This window comes from Apodemus sylvaticus, chromosome 4 (assembly GCF_947179515.1).
Source record: "Apodemus sylvaticus chromosome 4, mApoSyl1.1, whole genome shotgun sequence".
NCBI lineage: Eukaryota > Metazoa > Chordata > Mammalia > Rodentia > Muridae > Apodemus > Apodemus sylvaticus.
The window spans coordinates 54776379-54798980 of NC_067475.1; the positions used below are offsets into that span (position 1 = coordinate 54776379).

Consider the following 22602-nt stretch of genomic DNA (forward strand, 5'->3'; position numbering starts at 1 on the left):
CTTTTCGGCTCTGAAGGAGAAATTCGAGGACAATAGCTTCTAGCTGGTAGCGGAGAATCTATCCGGAGCATAGGAGAATCAAGCGCTACAGTCCAAGAAGTAAATCCGCAGATATTTAAAAGGAGCCCTGGCTCGTCTAGCTCCGCCCTCCACCCTCCTAGCCCCGCCCCACAGGTGCCATTGGTCGGTCCAAAAGACGCGGGGCGTTGTCAGTTTGAATGGGAGAGCCTGGAGCTAGGCGCAGGCGCAGAGGAGCCAGGACGCTGAGGGAACCTTGCTGACGGCGAGACCCTCGGAGAGGCCAGGGGGAGTCCGAAGCTCTGGCCCACGTGACCTGCCGGGGGCGGGCGCCGGGGGCGTGCGCCAGCCTCCCGCGGTGTCCCTGCTTGGCTCGGCGTCGCCGCGGGGACCCGCCTCGGGGAAGCGCCGCGGTCCCTAGTCTGCGGCCGGAGGCGCCCGTCCCTGCAGCGGTTCCTTGTTCTCTGGAGTCGTCGGCCCGAGGGAGGTGAGCGGAGCCTGAGGGGTGACCCAGAGGGGCTTGTGGGGGTGTGGGGCGGGAGCTCCGGACCTCCGAGGCTCGACAGCTCAGGTGACGCCAGGATCCCGGAGCTCCGCTGGGGGCTTCGCACCCGCGCAACTTAGGCTGTTGTCCTGTAAGTGAGGGGAGACTGGGGACCGGGATTCTGCAGACAGTGAAAATACTTGCTGGGATACAGCGACTTCACGCGTTTTCGGAGGGTAACAGACCGTGGATACAAAGCCGAATCCCGGTGGATTCGGATCCCAGGCACGCCGCGGGCCCGGGTTTCCAAACCAGACAGTTTTGTCAAATCACATTTAAACTCCTGAACTTTTCGGAGCCCAGACGTCGATTTTCTACTGGCAGGCGAAACTGATAGATCGTTGTAACCAGTTTTAAAGCAAGCGTAAAATGTTGAGACTTTACCCCGAAAGTTGTGAACTTATCTTCAAATGAAAAGTGGAAAACATTATTTCCTTGTATTAGGTAGCTTTAACTAGTATTAGTTGAACTCTGTTGAAACGAGTAATGATGGAAATTTTTATTTTCCTTAATGCATAATTTAAACTCCCTGTAGAATTAGAAGAGGTGAGTTCTTGACTTTCCTCGCGGTGCCTTGTGTTGAGTTGGATGCTGTGTGGTTTGTGTTGTAAGTTTTTGTCACCAGCGGATCAGAATTTTCAGACTACCTCTTTGGAAGGCTAAACTGTAGATTTTCCCGCTTGTTAGTAACCATTGTGATAGCTTCTGGTAAAGAGCATTTTTGTCTGGAGTTTCTACATGCTAGAGCAGCAATTCGTTAGGAAGAAATACAAAAGCTAAGGTCGCTGTCATTTGACTGAGGGGATGGGGGAGACAAGCGTAGGTGAGCTCAGGGATGCCGGGCCAGTTCTAGGCATTCATAGGCCCCTCTTGCAAACTATTTCTAACTTATAATTCAGTGATCGGACTGGTTATGAACTCAGAGATTGTCGGGTATTGTGGAAGCATGTCCCACAGAAAAGTAGTTTAACTTACTTTTCAGTATGTCAGATACACAATATTACAAGTATATTTTAATGTAGACCTGAGGTTTAATAGTAGACTAATTACAAAAGTAATGGAATGTAGTGTGGCTCCCGTGCCTTACTGCCTCTATACTTGGTTTTGAACCCTGAGCCATATGAACAGTAAGCAAGAGGTCTATCACTGAGGTAATTCCAGATCATTTATTTATTTGAGACCTAGTGTTGCTAACTTTTTAGGGCTGGCCTGGAACTTGGAATCCTCCTGTCTCTCAATCCAGTAGCTGGGATTACAAATATGCACAAATTCTACCTGGTGTGAAATGGCTGGCTTGCTGGCTGACTCCCACCCCCCCACAGACCCCCACCCCCTACCCCTCAGCCCCCTCTCCTGTAGTTTTGACACAGGGTCTCAGATAGCTCAGTTTGGCCTTGAGCTCTTTGTTCCTCCTTTCCCTACCTTCCCAGTGCTGTGATTACAGGTATGCACCATCCACGCTTAGGGTCAAATTCAGGGCAGGTGTATGCTAAGCAAAAACAAGCCACATCCTCAGCCTTCACCTTTCTTATCCATAAAATACACCAAGATTTACCTAAAAAGACAAACAAACCAAAAAACTACACCCACACCCATCAACCATGGGCATTTGCTTTTAAGGCTGTGTAATTAATAGGTTACTGATGGGATTGGCACTGCTGCCTGATCTCAGAGCAGCAACTATGCTGCGTTTAAATCGCCACGTGTCTCTGAATCCCGTTTATGGCACATTATTCAGCTTAAAACCACATACAGTTGGTGGCTTGTTATGGAGCATGGAGGGGTATCTCTACCCTTCCAACCATGCTCTTTTTTGTGTTCTAAATCCAATAACATTTCCCATATCTTTTAACCTTTCTAAAAACATAGAGCAAAAACTTTTTTTAAATCTGCAAGAATACAAATATAGCCTTCTCCACTGGTAAACAGAAATGTGTTATAAACCTTTGGCTTTGCGCTCTTACAGAATTCCGTTTTATCTTTTGCTGTCCAGGTGGTTGAACCCCAGTCCTTACCCTCACCTGCCCCTACTCTGCTGAGTTACACCCCCAGCATCACTCCCAGGCTTTGTCTTAGGCAAGCAATCAAAGGAAGGTTGTTGGACATCTGTGGTGCACATAATAATGTACTGGTGTTCTGAGTGGCCAGAGAGGAGGATCCTTAGTCAGTGCTGAGTTTTTGCAGTGTTTTTCACATTAATCTCCTCATCCTGCCCTATATGATGCTGCCTGTTTCTCATCCTAATATGTAACTTTGCTTTTCTTTGTTGGAAAAATAATAATAATCCTACAAGGTTCCCATTGCAAAACACACACACACACACACACACACACACACACAGCCAAATTGGTGCCTCAGCCAGACAGTGCAAGCCTCACAGTTTGGTCCTGTTCTCTTGCACTCCTTCCCAGAAGCAGTCTGCACACCCCACCTCTTCGCTTTGCTTCAGTGGCTTCCCTTAAATAGAATGCCTTGCTCTGTTTGCCTAATAAGTTCTACCATCCCTCAGAGTGCCTACAGTACACATTTCCTTGTTCCACAGAGAGTTTGGGATTTTTGTCCTTTTTAAATTAGTGTTATCATATAACCTTATGAAATTAAGCTGAGTAGAAACATTTCCTTCCATAGAAGGTGATTAATAATTTGTTTTATATATCAGATTTTGTGTGTGTGTGTGTATATATATATATATAAGAGAGCCTATGCTCACTTTCTAGAGCCCTTCCTTCTTTGGTTGGATATAAGGTTTTTCAATTAGGATTCATTTTTGCTTTAAAATGTTTGAAGCTCGTGCTGCCTTTTTAAGAGAACTGATCTAGTGCTGTTACTGAAGAAGGGCCAATTCTTTTCAATTTCACTGTTCAGCTTTTAAATTGTCATGTACATGTATTGACTGATTAATGTTGATAGTTGAGCACCATGGTACAATGGCCTGTATTATCCTCAGGGGGTACACTGTGAACACCTCCAGTCTTGAGACCTTGAGTAGGTCCTAAGCCTATATGAACATACCTATGATAATTAGCTTAGATATTAGACTAAGAAGTTAAGTTAACAATAACTAATAATAACATAAATCCATAAACCACCTGGAGAGATGTCTCAGTGGTTAAGGGCACTGAGAGAACCCAGGTTCAAATCCCAGCATTCACATGGCAGCTCACAACTGTCTGTAACTGCAAGATCTGACACTCTCACATAAACATACATGCAGGCAAAACACCAATGCACATAAAAGTAAATACATAAAATAAGTAAATAAAGCAACTGAAGCAGTATACTGTAATGAAATTGGTGTCATCTCTACTCTTGTGGTTTGAAGCCATTATTAAATAAAATAAATTACTTGAGGGAAGACTTGTGACATCTACAGATCAGAATAGTTACTGGTAAATGACTAACAGGGCAGGTGACATATACAGCATGGATATGTATACACGGGACACAGAATGATTCACGTTCTTGGTAGAAACAGGGCACCTCATCATACTTCTCAGAATGGCTCATAAGTAAAGTCTTAAGATACATTTGCTTTCTGGAATTGAGGTGTCGTCGTTTTGGGCTACCTCTGACTAGGTAATTGAAACTGAAAAGGGAAGTCACAGGTGAGAGAATTACTGTGATAATGAATGGCTGTGGGTTGTTTTCAAGTGCTTGGTGTCCACCTTTTCTTAGAGTCATATACTTCCCATTTGTCTTAGTTAGGGTTTTACTGCTGAGAAAAGACACCATGACCAAGGCAAGTCTTATAAGGACAACATTTAATTGGGGCTGGCTTACAGGTTAGAGGTTCAGTCCATTATCAAGGTGGGGAGCATGGCAGCGTCCAGGCAGGCATGGGGTAGAGGGAACTAAGAGTTCTACAGCTTGTTATGAAGGCAAATAGGAGAAGACTAGGAGGGCTTTAAAGCCATACCCACAATGACACAACAAGAAGTCCACACCCACTCCAGCAAGGCCACACCTCCTAATAGTGCCCCTCCCTGGGCCAAGCATATTCAAACCATCACATCATTGTTAACTAATATTTTTCCTCTAATAATAGTAGTCATAGGACTATTTTATATATATTTATTTCTTTGAACTCATATATAATGTTTGTCTAATATGTGTGGTCTCTAAAATGGTAAAATTCAAACACATGTTTACTAACTAATAGACTACAAATAAGAAATGTATATTTTTGTTTGTTTGTTTTTTGTTGTTGTTGTTTTAGAAATTGGGCTTAGGGGGCAGGAGAGATGGCTCAGAGTTTAAGAGCACTGACTGCTCTTCCAGAGGTCCTGAGTTCAATTCCCAGCAACCACATGGTAGCTCACAACCATCTGTAATGGGATCCAGTGCCCTCCTCTGGTGTGTCTGAAGGCAGCGACAGTGTACTCATATACATAAATATTTTTTAAAAAAAGAAATTGGGCTTAGTTTTTGCTTTAGTATTTTTGGGTTGTAACCTTTCTTGTGACCTCGGGTGTTGTTGTTTGGCTGGTTGGTTGGTTTTTTTGCTTTGTTTTGTTTTTTAATGTTTTTTTTTTCATGAATAGTCCTTTAAAAAGTACTGAATATATATCATTATGCTTAATTAAAATTTAGAATGTCTTTTTAAAAAGTTTCTAGATTTTCTGCTGGTGCTATGTAAGTAGCCTCTAGAGACCCAGGACTCAGTTGTGAATGACCTACCTGCTGAAGTGCCTGACTGTGTTCATTATATTAACTTGGATTGTGTCAAGTACTATATACTCAGCATTTATGTCAGTTAACAGTAAAACTACACTTAGCACTTAGATATCGATGGATGATATATCTTGAGTTAATCACCAGCTTATAGTATTATGCATATAGTTTATGTCACTGGCTTACAGAGTATGTTGGATGAAGAATGAGGAATTTTATGTGTTATTAATTTGATTTATTTTTACTCCTGGTAGAATTTATTTTTAATTTTGCCATTGAATTACTTTGTTAAATTATATTTCAAAAAGAAGACAGAAGATTGAGAGTTCTTTAACAGTTTTTAGCTTTAAAGATGTGTGGAAATCCAGGCTGTTGAGTTTGATCCCTGGGCCTCATGGTGGAAGGGATCACAATGATAAAAGATATAATAAATTCAGGAGCATCTATCCCTCAGACCTTTCTTCCTCCCAGACCTTAACCTATTTTTCACATTTTTGTATTTCTAGCTTAAGATGCTAATTTTTTAGCTATCATTGGTGACTATATACTTTGTGAATTACAAGTTTAACACATGTAGGCAGTCCATGTTTTTCTTCCGAGGTGTAGTTGGTGTAGTCGTAGTCCAGTTGCTGGTTGCTGTGGGCACCATTACTGTTTCACTGATCTTGGAAGTTCTGTCAGCTTGGTTTCCTGTCAGTCTTGCCCCTGGCTTGCCTCATGGGCTCTGTCTTCATTTTCCTCTGATGGCATGAGCGAGGTCACAGCTGTTCTCAGGTCTGACCATCTCTCATAGGGTACTGGTTTCTCATGTTAGTACTGTGTTTTAATGTCAAGTTTTACAGTATTTCCTCCATACCCCAGAAACAGACAGATGCACACAGAAGTCGCACGTACCTCTGTTTCCCATCTAACTCTGATTAGAGACTCACACGGGGAACTCTGTGTTTCTTTGTTGACTTGAGCTTTTTTATTGACTGACCACAATAAACTCAAACCTTTGCTACCTTTCGGCTTTGTATACCATGCTCTTTGCCGTCCAGGCAAGCATGCTTCTCAGATTCTCCCTTATCAGCATCCTACTCTTTTGTTTTGTGTTATTTTTTTTTTTAAATCAGGAGTTTGAGATTCATTTTTAATCGTGTGTATATGTGCGTATGACAGCAGGTACGGCCAGAGGTGTCAGATCTCCTAGAGCCAAAGTGACAAGTGGTTGTAAGCCCCCGACATGCATTGCATGCTGAGAATTAGACTTGGATCATCTACAAGAATAATACAGACTCATAAGTGCTGAGCCATTTCTCTAGCGTGTGTGTGTGTGTGTGTGTGTGTGTGTGTATGTGTTATGCATGTGTGGTATGTGCATGGGAGTGAGTATGTGTATGTAAGCAAGTGTGTGTGTGGTGTGTACATAGGAATTAGTGTATATGTGTGTGCATGCATATGTAGCATGCATGTGCTTGCAGATGTTTCCCCTTCCCACTGATGCATCACCCACACTCCACTTCCTTAAGAACACTGTTCTCTCAATTTTGCTGGTATTAATTTTTTTACTTGCCAACTTGTTTCCACTTATTCTTCAACTAGAGTTCGAATAGAGATAGAATTTGAAGAGGGAACTTAGGATGTCGCTCAGGGGTAGAGCACGTGCTTAGCATGCCTGAAGTTGTAGGTTCAGACCTCAACACCAAGGTGGGGTGGAGTTAGGTTATTAAATTCTTGTCTGTTTACAGATGAATCATTAGACACAAAACGACCAGCTTACCTAGGACCAAGTTTATTCTCGAAGAGGCTGGTTTGGCATTCTGCTTTATCTCTTCCATAATCACCTTGATGTACGTGTGTTACTAGAGCATGTGCTCTGAATTCTAATAGAGCAGGACCTTGTTTTGAGTTTATCTTGATTATTTGTACATCTTCCTGTTTATATTGATAGAAATGTTTAAAACTGAAGGGACTTAAAGAATTTGAATATTTTTACCTTAGAGGCAATTAATAGGAAGTAAAAGCTTACAGAGTTTAGATCTCCAGACTTGGAGGTAAGAAAAGTAAATTATCTAATAAGTGTTGCCAATATATATAGATTTTTAAAAAAATATTTCTTTTATGTGCATCAGAGCTTGGCTTGCATGTATGTGTGTGCACTGCAGGCATGTCTGGTACCTGCAGAAGTCAGAAGAGGGCATCGGATGGATACCTAGGAACTGGACTTATAGACGGTTGTGAGTCTTGAGAGTAGAATGGAGCCTGGGAATGGACCTCAAGTCCTCTGTAAGAGCGACACATGCTGGTGACCACTGGGCCATCCCTCCAGCTGCATTTGTGTGGGCCTTTGAAGGAAAGAAGCAGACTAAAAGTTACTGTCCTTTACGGCAAAGTCAGGAGCACATAGTTTAGATAAACTCGGATGCTGAAAATGTAGCTGTGTCCCGTCTGCTCCCCACCCCCTTCGTGTGGTTTGTTGAACTTTTGTCAGTGGGGTAAACCTGGGCAGGACCTCTAATCTACAATGGCTGTGTACCTTGGACAGTAGCTGAAGTCCACTAGCTGTGTCTGTGGAGTTTCCCTGTGTGAGTCTCTAATCAGAGTTCATGGGAAACAGAGGTACATGCCACTTCTTTCTGTGTGCTTCTGACTGTTTCTGGGGTATGGGGGAAATACTGCATTGTCTTTGTTTCTTTGTGGGCAGACTAAAGCTGCCACTGCTGACCTTGGTTTTCCGACATCGTTGAGGTGCTGCGGGTGATTACTGCTTCCTGCAGGCGATGGCTTCTCACTGCTCTTTCAGAGTTCTCACATCCGTGTGCAGTTTCTATCCTTAAAATCTCTTATTCTAGCAAACTGTTTAAAACCTTGTCAATGTAATTAGTGTGTTTTGTGTGTGTATGTTATATATCATGGATGTATCCTTCTAGTATTTCAGTATATCGATATGCACATACCCAAATGTTGTACTAAATATGAATCATTAACTATGCAGCCAGGAACATAGCAAACACCTAGTAGACAGCTGTGGTTAGAGCAGTGAATCATGAGTTAAAAGTTGCCTGTCTGCTTAGTGAGTGTTTTTAAGATGTCAGGGCCTTGAATCCCAGCACTCAGGAGTCAGAAGCAGGTAGATCTCTGTGAGTTTAAGGCCAGTCTGGTCTGTAGAGTGAGTTCCAGGACAGCTAGGGCTACACTAGAAACTATGTCATGAAAACAAACAAAATAAAACAAAAGAGCACTTGTGTAGCACGGGGGACCTGCGTTGAAAGAGGAGGGAGAATAGCATGCTCCGCAGTTGGTGCAGAGTGTAATGTAGAGTGAACTTGGGGGATGAATATGAGAGTCCTAAAACCATAATAACAGTTTCCTTAGGAGTCGTTTGTGGGGGGCATACATTTAATCTCAGGACTTTAGAGTTGGAGGCAGGAGGATCAGGAGTTTCTTGGCTAGATAAGGATAGGGAGTTACGACTAACCTGGGCTATATGAGATCCTAGATTTAAAAAAAAAAAAAATCATACAAAGTTGCCTAGTCATTCAGTCAATGTGGTTTTATGTGCAGTTTTCATCAAGTAAGATATTTGACAGCTTCATCTGTATGTGTTTGCTAATTCAGTAAGCATGGGAAGAGCTTACATTTTTATAGTATGAGGTTGACATTTTCAGTTATTAGTAAAAGTTGGAATTTCATTATTATCTTGTAGGTAACAAGATATTTAAATACAACTTAAAGTTAGACAAATCCAAATACCTTTCCTTGCACCTCATTTTATAAATGACAGGCTGAACGTCACAGTGAATAATAGACAACTGTCTGGCTGCCCTTTTAGCTAGCTGTGTAACCTAGATGCACTTTAGAGCTATTGTTCAGAGCAGCTACACATTCATTCCCTTCCCTCACCTTTTTTAAAAGGGGGAAGATACACAATGGGATTGGGGGAGGGGGAGGAAGAGAGTTGTTGGCCTAATAACTGTGACTTGTCTTTTCATCTTGAAGTTATTGCTTCCTTTGTGGGAGGAGAGAAGGAGAGGGAGAAGAATGGGGTATGTTCCTTACGTGCCAGGCTGGTTGCTTATGTGAAAACCTCATTTCCTCAAGGAAACATTCAGGCTCCCAAAGCCAGCCCACCTCTCCCTACTGCTCTGCCACTGGAAGGCATTCCCTGCAGAGCAGGGCTTGTTCATTATTTACAGTCCGACTGTGCTCTAGGTGTACCACGGGACGCTACGTAGAAGAAGAGTTGGGTTTTATTGTAGATGGCAGCATGAAGAAAAACCTGGACAGATGGGTAGAAATGAATAAATAAGAGACAGCCTCACAGTAGGACTCAAAACAAGCAACAGCCGTTCACCTTTTGCAAATGTAGTAAAATGGTGGGCAGTCTCGCGTGTAAAGGCTTGTTTACAGTGCTGAAGGTCTGGGACTCTACAGTTACATTTTTCTTCATGCTCTCCCTCTCACGCTGGTGTCCGGGGTGTGTCTGTCTGGGCACGGGGCATCTCTGCAGCTGGTCAGGGCTTGTGCTGTTTCCATCAGCTGATCGGTGCCTCTGTGTCTGGAGACTGCTCCACCTTGGCTCATCAAGATCCTATCTGCTCCTTCCTTCTGGTGTTCCTGTTACATCCCTGAGAGCCTCTTTCCTTCCTTCTTGCACCCACTGCTCTGTAGGAATTTTTTCCTTGTATTCATCTAATTATTTTTCTTCCTAACAACATCTACTCTGCTGCCAAACTAATAATCAGATTATTAATAATTAATCTTTGTGGTGATTCATTTAATAATAGTAAAAAATAGGAATAAAAATGTTTGCAATCCAAATGCCTGCCAATAGCAGATTGAAAATACACTTGCTATATAATGGAGTGTGCTGTGGAGACAAAAATATGCAAATTAGAGCTATGGGGAACAATGATTTAAGTGAATCTCAGAATCGTAATGTTGAACAAACTATAGAAAATGAAATGTGTTGCTTAGGGCTGAGCATACCTTGTGGTAAAGTTGAGATAAGCAAGAGAATGATAAACAGAGTCCAGCCAGAGGTCATCTGACAGGAAGTGAAGGTGGAGGAGAAGTCAGAATATCCAGGAGAGTCTGGGGCAGTGAGGGTGCAGGCTGTCTTATACTGGGTCATGTAAATCTTTTGTTGCCTCATTCTTTCTCATATATACATATTTTCTAAATTCTTTTTGTATCTATTTAATATTAATGCAACTATTTTAACGCACTTAAATAGAATATACTTGCACATTAATGCAAATATAACTACCAGTGGGGTATCATCCTTGAAAGAGCAGATTTGCAGAGTTTCATTGACTTATTTAGACAGTTGTTGGATCCTCACTTGATCTGTTAATAGCAGTTTTTAAAAGCTCAAAGTATCATGATTTTATTTTAAGGTATTAATCTGATACATTGCTTTTTCCCATGATTTCCATTATAGTAATAATTACATAAGAAGATTATACTCCCAACCAGTGAAGTGAACTTCTCAACCAAACCTCCTAAAGTCACATCTGTGCCTCCATGCTGACAGTCCTGTCTGTAGTGACTGGCCTGTCTGGTCCACAGTGTTAGCTGATCGTGTACAGCTCAAGTTACTTTAGGTTAATCTTAACGGGACTTCAGCAAAGCATCTTGTATTCCTTTTGCAGAAATGTTGCTGAAGTGCTGCTGAAGGGGCCAGAGATGCAAGGATTTTGGACACATTTGAACCTTTAAGCTGTCTGACATTGACCTCCTTGCATTATTAATAAAGAAGAAGCAGGAGCTTAGGATGTATTAACACCAACTCATTAATGTACTAACTGGACAGTGCTCTGCAAAGCCCTGCGCTGTGAAGGACTGGCCTGGCCCAGGACACAATAATTTCGCATTTTCTCAGTTATAATATGACTGGATGGAGGGAAACTTGATAAGCATGAGGGAAGACCATTCCTTTCATGTCCGCTACAGGTAAGACTACTGCTCTCTTAGTGCATGGCTGCTTATCTGCTTAGATATGCATTTAATTCTTGTTCAGTTCAATTTTTAATTTCAAAGTTCTCAAAATATACCAACTAAATTTAGTCTGTTCTGCAAGCAGAGTTTTGTGGTAGTGGAAAGATATGTATACTTTTGTGGGAAAATGGCAGTAAAGACAGTACTGTAATTTATTAATGTTCTCTGGGAGAATTTGTGAATAGCTGCTTTATATTTTGTAACTTGTGCATTGTAAATATAAAATTGGAATCTATTTTAAGACTTTTGTGGGTAATAGGTTGATGAGCTGTTGTGACAGCTTCTAAGTGGTGATCTTTCCTAGTTAAACTTTCAAAACAGACAAGTTAAATAAAGTGGAAATGAGTATGTACTTTCTAAACATGGCAAATCAATAGCTAGCCTAAAGTTTAGTAATTAAATACTAATGACATTTCTGGTAGAGTAGGAACAGAGCAAACATATCTCTGTTGTTATCTGACATTTATTCTAGAAGTTCTAGTCAAACCAGAAAACAATTATTTAAAAAGATGAATATATAACAGTAGACTCATTCTCAAAATGTATTAATGAAACAGACACCAGAGGTTCATAGTGCGTGGCATAGTGCATAGAATTCAAGTCAGTGTCTGTCTGTCTCTCTTACTGGGAATTGAATCCATGGCCTTGTGTATGGTAGGCATGTGCTCTGCCACTGAGTTATAGTCTGCACTCAAAATCTCCTGTGTAATGGTGTTTGTTATTAAATCTTCCATGTCTTTTTTGTTGTTGTTGTTGTTGTTGCTTTTGTTTTTTTTTTTTTTTTTTGAGACAGGGTTTCTTTGTGTAGCCCTGGCTGTCCTGGAACTCACTCTGTAGACCAGGTTGGCCTCAAACTCAGAAATCCGCCTGCTTCTGCCTCCCAAGTGCTGGGATTAAAGGTGTGCGCTGCTGCTGCCACCACCACCCAGCTAAATCTTCCATGTCTTAACGTGTTTAATAGGAGATTTATACTGTGAAATAGATGGTTTGGGTTAAGACAGTGCCAAGAAAGGTTATAGTCTCTCCCCCTCTTCCCTCTCTCCTTTCCCCCCTCTCTCTGTGTGCACATGTGTGTTGTGTGCCTGTGGAGGCTAGAGGACAACTTCAGTGTCATTCCTCAGGTGCTCTACAATTTTTTAAAGAAGGCTTTTTGATGGACTGGGACTTACCAGGGTGGTAGCTAGCAGGCCTGGGATCCACCAGCCTCTGCCTCCCCAGCACTGGGGTTACGAGTGTGTCTATAGTAACACCTGGGTTATTAAATGCAGATTCTAGACTCTAACTCTTTAACTTTAAAAAATGTATTACATTTATTTAGTGTGAATGCATTCGTGTGTGTGTGTGTGTGTGTGTGTGTGTGTGTGTGTGTGTGTGTGTGTGTTGGGGGCAGGGCTGTGTATGCCATACTGTACATTAAGAAGTCAGAAGACTGTGTGAATTGGCTTTCTCCTTCCACAGTGTGGAATCTGGGGATGAAACTCAGGTCACAGACTTGGTGCTGAGCACCATTACCTACTGGGCTATCTTACCAGCCTAGAACTCATGTCCTTATGTGAGCACTTTACTAATGTGACCATCTCCCCTGCCCAGTAAGGACGTTTTTACTAATATTTTAGGACTGTCAGGCTGGTGAGATCGCTCAGTGGAAAATGCATTCGCAGCATAAGCTGATGGATGACCTGAGTTTAATCCCCTGATGTGCACATTGCCTGAGAGAACTGACACTCAAGAGTTTGCTGCACTGGCATGCTGTAGTACATGCATACAAGTGCATGCATGCATGCATGCATACAAACATGATAAGTAGATGTACCTTTTTTTAAAGTCTGAGGTATGTGGCTCCTACCTGTAATGTCAACACTCAGGATTGAAGCAGGAGCATTGCTGGGAATTCAAGGCCAGCCTGAGCTATACTGAGTTGTAATCTAGGCTATAGCATAAGTAAGACCTTATCTCAAAAGAGAAAGAAAGAATAAAATGAAGGAGAATGGAAGGCATTCAAGCTTAGAGAAACATTTAGTGTGAAGTACCGTCTTGTTAACCGTAGGCTGGATCTCCCCAGACCTAAAAGTTAACTTCCCTTTTTTGCCCACTCTGCACATCCGCAGCCTTCCCACCCTGCACTGGTTCATACTCTCAACATTCCCCCCTCAACTCACCTTAAATTTGCCATTTGGGGACTCAGTGAAAACAAAGCTCTCTGTGCAGCCAGGGTGGCCCTAGATGCCTGGGCACAGCCAAGCCGAACACCTGCCTTTGTACTTGTCTGTACACCCCACACGCTTGCCTCTGTGGGTCTCCGTCGCTCTGCACATTGTGCTGCTCCGTGTCTCGGGGCTTCTGCTTACGCTCTGCATGGTGAACTGAATCCCCTTCCTGCTTTCTTGGCATAGCTAGTTCTACTTAGTGTCTAAAAGATTCAGCCCAGAGACCACAGAGAAGAACCTTTTCTAAGCTCCTCAGTTTGCTCACACTGTGACCCTTACGTTCTCCTGTCTGGCCATCTTCCCTCCTCTCTCTTTCCCTTATTTCCCTGGTTGTGAGGGCCTCAGGGAGACCCAGCTGCTTAGCATTTGTTTGCCTACGTGCCTGTTGCACATACGTGGTTGGACAGACCCATCAGATGAACCTGGGGCGACGGTTATCTGCCTGATCCTTGTGAAGAGCGTTACACTTCCAATGCAGTATGGGAACTGTAGATAAGTTGGAAAGGACCGGTCCCCTGCCTGAGGACGGACTTAGTTTTGTTCTTTTCCATCACAGGTCCCACCTGCTTGCACGCTGCTATAGGACTTCACCGAGGAAAGACTATCTGTAGTTAAAATATACCAAACACAACCCTGGCTGCATCTGTACACCTGTAATCCTACCTCTTTCTTCCAAGTCCTTAATGATATTAAAAGTACTTTTAGTAATGTACATTAAATATTTATTAGTGAAATTACACACATTCTGGAATTTACTTCAAGATAATCTGGGGTTGGAGTGAGCTTAGGAGTAGAGATGAAACATTGATCATATTGGTAACTGAAGTTGAGAGATGAATATGTCATATTCATAGTTTTGTATTTCTTTGGGACCTGTCCTTATTCATCCTGTCACATGAATAATAACCACTTCAATATTTGGATATTATAAAAGTAACACTATTGCATTCAAGTAAAAGGAGCAAACCACAAGCAGGAGAGATTACTCAGCAATGAAGAATGCTTTCTGCTCTCACAGAGGACCCAAGTCTGATCCTAGCACTTATGCCAGGTTCACAGCGACCTGTAAACCCATCCAGCTCCAAGGGACTCGTTGCTCTCTTCTGGCCTCTTTTGGCATGTATCACACACACACACACACTCACACACACACACACACACACAGATGAGGTGTGTGAAAGAATGCGGTAGACAGTACTCAGTACTCCTGTTTGGGTCCTAAGTCCGGACTCCCATCACCTATCCTGGAAAACTGTGGAATCCTTTTGAGGAGTCAGATCTGAATATAATCTGTATTATTAGATATTTTTTAAATGCAGCATTAGGATTTTTATCCTTTTTTGCTTTGACTGATCTAATATGAATGTAATAAATTATAATTAAGGAGTAATGAAGATGCTAGATGTAGAAGTGAGAAAATAAAAGTTGAGAAGTCAGAATAACACAAATGAGGAATTACACCCGAGTGTTTGATCCGTTTGTATTAATTACTTTCTGAATACTGTCACAAAATGCCTGGCCCAAACTTGGCAAAGGGAGGGTTTATCTTGGCTCACAGTCTGAGGGTGCAGTCCATCAGAGCAGGGAAGGCGTAGCCAGGGCGTGAGGCAGGGGCTGCCTTCCGTCCATAACCAGGGATCACTTCCTCCTTATATTTAGTCCAGAATCCCAGTGTGTGAGAGGCGCTGCCCCGGTTAGGATGAGTCCACCTCAGTTAGTACAGAAACCTTCACAGATGCATTCAGAAGCTTTCTCCAGTGCGATCCAGTCAAGGTGATAATTGATGCAAACCATCGTAGATGATAGGTCCTCTTAACATTTATTCAAAGTAGTTCCTTGGATTAGACAGCAAGACAGGGCACCTAGAAAGACTAAAGAAGCTTTATAGGAGAGGTATTGCCCTGGTTCCTTTCTACATCTGAGTATGTTCTTGTTTTCAACCCCACTGATAGACAAATGAGGTGACTCTGTAACTCTCACAGTGACAAACAAGATGGGGAACTACTTGCTGTCATTATTTAGTGTTCTTCTGAAAGTATAGAAGCTTAGCTTGCTATGTTTTGCAATTACAAACATTTGATTGGAATTGGGGATTTTGACATAATAATATTAACGTGTTTCCTCATAATATATAATAGAGTCATAGTTATGTCTCTGCATTAACAGTCCCCTAGAGAGTTTCGAGTTTTATTTCAGACATTAGCTACTATAATAACTTAGGATTTCCTATGAGCATTCTTATGATCTCAGAGGACAGTGAGGCCAGCAGGGTTCCAATTGGCTGTTATTGTTTCTGGTGACAGTTACATAAAATGTCTTATAAAGCATGTAATTTGGACCTACAGTCTGTGGGTAAAGTAGGTTACAACATGAGGCCTGAGTCCAGCACCCATGTGGCAGCTGGGTTTGATAGCACATGTGTGTCACCTCCGCACTAGGAGCAGACACAGGTGAGTTACTCATGACCAGACAGTATAGCCAAAGTGAGGAGCTCTAGGTTTAGGGGCAGACTGTCTCAAAAGTAAGATGGAGAGTGATGGAGAAGACACTGACTTCAGTCTCTGACCTCCCAACTTTACCATAGGCAAGCAAACCCACACATGCATGCACAAACAAAAGTGTCTTTTTAAAAAATAATTTTTACAATAGATTTCAATACATCCTGATGGCAGTTTCTCCTCCCTCCACTCCCCCAGGATCCCCCAACTTCACTTCTCCCCGAGATCCACTCCTCCTCCATGCCCTTTCAGAACAGAACAGGCCTCACAGAGATATCTCATTGCAACAAGATACTATATGACTAGGCACATACTGTCATATCAAGGCTGGGTGAGGCAATCAATAAGAGGAAAAGGTTGCCAAGAGAGGTCAAAGAGTCAGAGACACCCGAACTCCCACTGTTAGGGGTCCCACAAAGCCACAAGCTAAACAACCATAACATACGCAGAGGACATAGCGCAGCCCCACACAGGTTCTGTGATTGTACCTCAGTCTCTGTGAGCCCCTGTGAGCCTTGCTCAGTTGATTCTCAGTAGATTCTCCTAGTGTCCTTAAGCCCACTGGGTTCTACACCTCCCACTCTTCCAAAGGGTTCTCAGGGCTCCAGGGGAGGGACCCGATCGATCGATCGATCGATGGAGATCTCCAACTTGGCCTCTCTCTGCCTAATGATTGGCTGTGGGTCTCTGCATCTGCTCCCATCAGCCGCTGGCAGAAGCCTCCTGGACAGCTGGGATGGGCACTAATCTGGACGTCTGGCAGCCAGCCTGATCTCCCAAAATGTGTAACTCTCATGTTGTCATTGTGTCTACAGTTAAATTTTGTTATGTCATGTCATTTGGACTGATGGTATCATGTATAAATAAACATGCAAATCCAGGTCATGTATTTCTACTAATGATGCTTTACATGGATATTTGCTTTATATGGATGAAGGCAAACACGTAGCTCTCATCTGTAAATGCCTTCCATATGAATAAGTGTTTGTCTCTGATGCCCAGTCATCCTCAATTGAGGGTACTGTTGTCTGTAACTGTTAACCTACTCTCCCTCTCCCTCTGTGAAATCATGTGTCATGTATGGTGGCATATCATTTATTTATTTATTTTACTGTGTGGGTGTTCTATATGCTGGTATTTCTGAGCACCATGTGCCCAGTGTCAAAGGAGGCTAGAAAGAGTGTCTGATTCCCTAGACTGGACTTACAGAGACTTAGGAGCTAGCAGGTAGGTGCTGTGAATCAAGCCCAAATTCTCTAGAAGAGCATCCAGTGCTCTTAACCACTGAGCATCTGTCGAGCTCTGCTTGTAGTTACTGTGACCAGTACTCTCCTGATGGACGGTTACTAGCAATATTTTAATGCTGTGAATCTCCTTGCATAGACATCTAATGAAATTCTGGAAATTAATTCTTAAGTTCTGTTCCTAGAAAAGAAAATGCTTGATATATTTTACACAATTAGAAAATTAGAATATGTAGTTAAAATCTTAATAGGAAGGTTTTGTGTGTGTGTGTGTGTGTATGAGTGTGCACACACACATGTACATATACACTTACTTTCCCTTTTCCAAATGGTTCCCTCTGTAATTCGTAGATGTTCGTTGGTTTCAGAATCAGACAAACAACAGTTCAGATGCCTCCTCTAATACCTTTCATGTAAAGGGAAGTTTTCAGTCATGAAAGACAAAAATAAGCTTTATTAATTTCAAACCTGTATATAAAGTAATGTAAATAGCTGTCTGTGGTGGTGCATGCCTGCAAATCCAGCACTCTGCAGACTGAGGCAGGAGAATCTCCAGTTTAAGGCCAGCATTGGCTACATAGCGAGGCTGACTCAAAGGAAAAATGAGGAAAAATAATCTACAAGTACAGCTGACTAATTACCTGCACCAGACTGGGCCCAGCATCAACATTCCATCCTGGACTGGGGAGGGGCCCCGAGACCCCACCTCTTCCTGAAGAGCAGTAGGCAGTTAACAGTTGCTGGGAGACAGGAGTCACTTTCCCAGTGTTGTAGCCACGGTAAGGTGCCCAGCCCCAGTAAAGACTCATGCCCTTTCAGGCAACTCTAAGTTCAGTAGCCAACACCCCCCACACTAGGACGACTGCTTGTTGCGAAGAAGAAGAACAGTTGGGCAGTTCAGGGAGAGGGTGCCATGAGTGTGCCATTTACCTGTGTGGTGAGAGGCTACTGAGCATGCGCCGTCTGCCTGTGTGGTGAGAGGAACCGGGGCATGAGTGCGCCACCTACCTGTGTGGCACTGTGATGAGAGGATAAGTAAACTCTAAGAATAAGAATATAGCTGGCCACATTCCTGACTGGACTTATTTTATCTTCCCATATACTTAGTTCTTCCTTCCTATGTCTAATTGGTTCCATCTAATATTGAAACAAAATGTCAGAACCTTGAATGTATTGACTTGATTGCCTTTATAGGCTCATGTGTTGAAGGCAACATTACTATTGTAGAGCAGGCACTGGACATTGGATAGGTCTTTAGAATTGTAAAAACACTAGAGTATAAAGTTTAAAGTTGTTACCTGTTACAGATTGCTGGTAAATCTCCTATGTAAATCCAGAGTCGGCTTTGAAGCTTGCAGCTGGCTCTCTTGGTCTGAGTCCTTACTTTTTCTAGCTGTGTCAGATTTATTTTCTACTTTTACAAACCCGTGTCCTTAGTGATGACCCTAAGAACAGCCTGGCATGCCATTCTCACGAAGACCATACATCTCCTATGACGGTTTCTCATTGCTCTGAAGGTCCCACCTTGACTAGACTGGCTGGCCATCAAGCCCGTGGCCCACTGCCCCTCCAGTGCCGAGGTGGCAAGCATCTGCCAGCTCTGGCATCTTTCAATGGGTCTGGGGAATTAAATCAGGTCCTTATGCTTGGAAGGTGTGTGCTCCCTACCCCTGCTGTGCCAGCTAAGCCCTCCACCTCCGGATCAAGATATTTGGTTCCTTTGTTCTTTTGTTCTTTTAAACTATAACTGCTGGTATAATATACTGGTAAAAAAAAAAAAGGAAAGAGTAAAGTGTGTCTGTCTGTGTCTGTGTGTGGTGGATGAGACTGACATACGTGAATGGAATAATGGATGGGTGGATGGAAACACTGCTTTAGATAGCCTCACTAGTAAAGTGGGTTGCTCTACACAGGCCATTTAGAACAAACTATATAAGACATTTATCGGCTCAGTTGAAGAGACCTTGAGGCCCAGAAATTTGAGTAGGCACTTTAACTGTTGCTACAATTAAGTTTACTCTTTTGTCAGTAATTTGTAATTCAACTAATCGTCAGTTTGATTGGGGGAAGCCACAAAGTCCACATTTATTATAGCATTGGGAGTTAAAATCACTGATAGAGTTGTAACAGGTCTGTCCTATGTAATTTTGTAGAATGGAAGCTTCTTGCCTTGAGCTGGCCTTGGAAGGAGAACGTCTGTGTAAGTCAGGGGACTGCCGTGCTGGCGTGTCATTTTTTGAAGCCGCAGTTCAAGTTGGAACTGAAGACCTCAAAACACTCAGCGCTATTTACAGCCAACTGGGCAACGCGTACTTCTACTTGCATGACTATGCCAAAGCGTTAGAATACCACCACCATGACTTAACCCTGGCAAGGTAATCCAGCCTTTTATATCCTCTGTCTACACTCAACTCGTACTTAAAACAAAACCCGTTCACCTAAAAAACCAACAGTATATTTGAAGTGTTCTAATTAATGATATTGCTTTTGAAAACTAATTTTTAGGCAGAACAGTAATGGAGCAGTCCTAGAGTTTAATTAAATGCATGAAAATTAACTAGAGAAAGCTGTTTCAATTTTGTATTTAAAATAGGTTCCAAGATGAATGCGTTTTATCTTAGGTTGCTTGTCCTCTAGGAAAACTGGCCTTTTCCTTCTTTGTCTCTTAAGTTTTAAAAATCATTTGTTTTTCAAATTTATTTCCCAGGACTATTGGAGACCAACTCGGGGAAGCTAAAGCCAGCGGCAATCTTGGAAACACCTTAAAGGTGCTTGGTAATTTTGATGAAGCGATAGTGTGTTGCCAGCGACACCTGGATATCTCCAGAGAACTTAATGACAAGGTATAAAGGTGGTGGGCCAAATGACAGTGGCTTCACTGAAGTAGTTTTGTGTTCTAGCACTGCTTCCATGGTCTGTCTGCAAAGGAAGATGTTCATACACAAAAGTCAAAGAGAAAACAAAGGGTTTGTTTTTTTAAATATGAAAAGCAAATAGCAAAAGGACCTTCTTTGTGAGTGAAATCACGTTTGACCTTCTGTGGATGGGCACTGGGGACCTGTCCTTTCCTTGACCATAGTATTGGGGGCCGCGAGATGGCTCACTGGGTAAGGACACTTGCTCTGTAACCCTGCTGGCCTTGCTTCATCCCCAGACCCTTGCAGAAAGCTGGAGGGGGTGCACTCTGAGCTCCACGTGTGCAGGGTCACACACACCACCCACACACATCATGCACACAATGGTAATAGCACATTAAGTTGATACATAGACTAAGCAGTGTAAACCCCCAGCCTCTGACTTCAGAATGTAAGCTTTGTCGACATCTCCATCTAGGTGGGAGAAGCAAGAGCGCTCTACAATCTTGGAAATGTTTATCACGCCAAAGGGAAAAGCTTTGGTTGCCCAGGGCCACAGGACGTAGGAGAGTTTCCAGAAGACGTGAGAAATGCCCTACAGGCAGCCGTGGATCTCTATGAGTGAGTACAGACAGTGTGGTTCTGTGGGCCCAGGTGCCTGCTGGGTATTTTTTACTCAGTAGATTTCCAAGTTTCTGAAAGATGTAAAAATTGTGAGCTAATTAACTGGCTAGGGTAGCACATGCCTTTCCTCCCTATTTGAAAGTAGCCTGGTCTACATTCTGAATTTCAGAACAACATATTGAGACCCCCATCTCAAACAAAAACAAAAACAAGTACTGCAAATAAATAAATAAATAAATGGCTAACATGAAGTTGTTTAAATGTTATTAGTGCTAGAAATCTGCAGTTTCACTTAAACTGCAGACTAGTGCCCCTTAGTGGTAAAAGCAGGAAATATCAGTGCTTAAATTTATTTGGGGTAAATTTAGTGTTTGACCAGTAGAACTTCATAGAACTGTTTAGCTATAAGGTTTCAAGATCATCTCTTGATGACTCTCAGTAAAGATCTACAGTGAATGTTCTAGGAAATAAATAATTCCAGCTACTTCACAACTTCCCTGCCTCATAATGTACCTTTAGGCCATTGCACATTATATATAGCTTACTTTTTTCTGATAAGTGGAATTAACTCTAGGGCTGAAACTACAGCTCCATGGCTAGTGCTTGCCTAGCACGCATAGGCCCAGGCCTTAAGTCCTCAGCTATGAAAAGAACAAACTGACTGTAAGAGGGCTAAGAACTGTTCCTAAACTTACATTTTCGCCACCTTTTGTCATCACTAAGGGAAAACCTGTCGTTAGTAACTGCTCTAGGTGACCGAGCAGCCCAGGGACGAGCCTTTGGGAACCTTGGCAACACACACTACCTCCTCGGCAACTTCAGAGATGCAGTTATAGCTCACGAGCAGGTAAACAGAAGGCCGCAGTGCCTGGTCGTCCCCTCCATCGGGGTGAGGGCCGTGCCTGGGTGGTTTTAAGTTTCGTTGTATCTCTGAAAAAAGTTTTCTCTTCCAGCGTCTCCTCATTGCAAAGGAGTTTGGAGATAAGGCGGCTGAGAGAAGAGCTTACAGCAACCTCGGGAATGCATACATATTCCTGGGTGAATTCGAAACTGCTTCTGAATACTACAAGTTAGTCAGATATTTTCTGTGGATGATGTCAAATGAGAAATTATACATCCCATAAAATTACATTGGCTTTGGAGCTGAAACCTGGCTTTGATATGTGCGCCAGCATCAGGACCTGGATTTGGGGTTGTGAGAACTGGGTGGAAGGATGTGTTAAGAACTAGCACCTTGTGCTAAGTACATACCTGGTACTCAGTGCTCAAGAAACACTGTACCCCAGATTTTGTTTTCTGAGAGTCTCACCTGGCGGCCTTGAATTGGCAGTCCTCCTCCGTGTCCTTAGTGCTGTGATTGCGGGCACTCCGTCACATGCAGGCTCTCACCTGATGCTTAGCAGCAGCTGTGCGACTTCTGTTAAAGTTCCACACATCTCGAGTTGTTCATAAGCCTGTTTAGCGTGTATGGTGTATGTGGGTCCATGCTTTATCTCACTCGATTATGAGCTGTACAAGAGGCCAACTTGTCTGAAGATAAAAGTTTTCAGAAAAGATAGGTCTTAGTGTCTACCGATGGCCACTGAGTTTTTCTCTACTGCCCCAGCCTCTTAGCTGTTTACCCCTCTGCCAGCATTGACTGTCACCAAAGTGGAGGCGCTGTTCATTGCCAGCCCGTGCTTCTGTGTCAGGCTCCCTCTAGCCTAGCAGCAGGGTGACAACAGGGTCACCTGCTTCCAGTTGTCACCCTGCACCTTCTGGACTGTTCAGGGTTTCCTCTGCCGTGTGGGGTTTGAACACTCATTCAGACTGAACTGAAAGCAGTTGATTGGCATTGAAGCTTTGGAGATTCCCCTGTGCCAGAGTTCAGACAACAACAACAACAACAACAACAACAACAACAACAACAAAACAATCCTAGCTTCTGGTGGTTGCCTTTCCCAGACCAGTCATCCAGCT

General features: G+C 42.9%; 1 protein-coding gene across 2 annotated transcripts in view; it reads left to right on the forward strand.

Moving 5' to 3' along the window:
* Window positions 1-213: 213 nt before the first annotated feature.
* Window positions 214-22602, forward strand: part of Gpsm2 (G protein signaling modulator 2) — a 40001-nt gene continuing 17612 nt past the window's right edge. The window contains exons 1-7 of one of the 2 annotated variants that reach the window (XM_052179421.1): window positions 214-505; window positions 10870-11170; window positions 19318-19539; window positions 19872-20007; window positions 20498-20640; window positions 21367-21490; window positions 21597-21712. In XM_052179421.1, coding sequence (XP_052035381.1) covers window positions 11115-11170; window positions 19318-19539; window positions 19872-20007; window positions 20498-20640; window positions 21367-21490; window positions 21597-21712 — 797 coding nt within the window. In that variant the 5' untranslated portion in view covers window positions 214-505; window positions 10870-11114. The remainder of the gene's footprint in view (window positions 506-10869; window positions 11171-19317; window positions 19540-19871; window positions 20008-20497; window positions 20641-21366; window positions 21491-21596; window positions 21713-22602) is intronic. The other variant, XM_052179422.1, reaches the window with a different exon arrangement.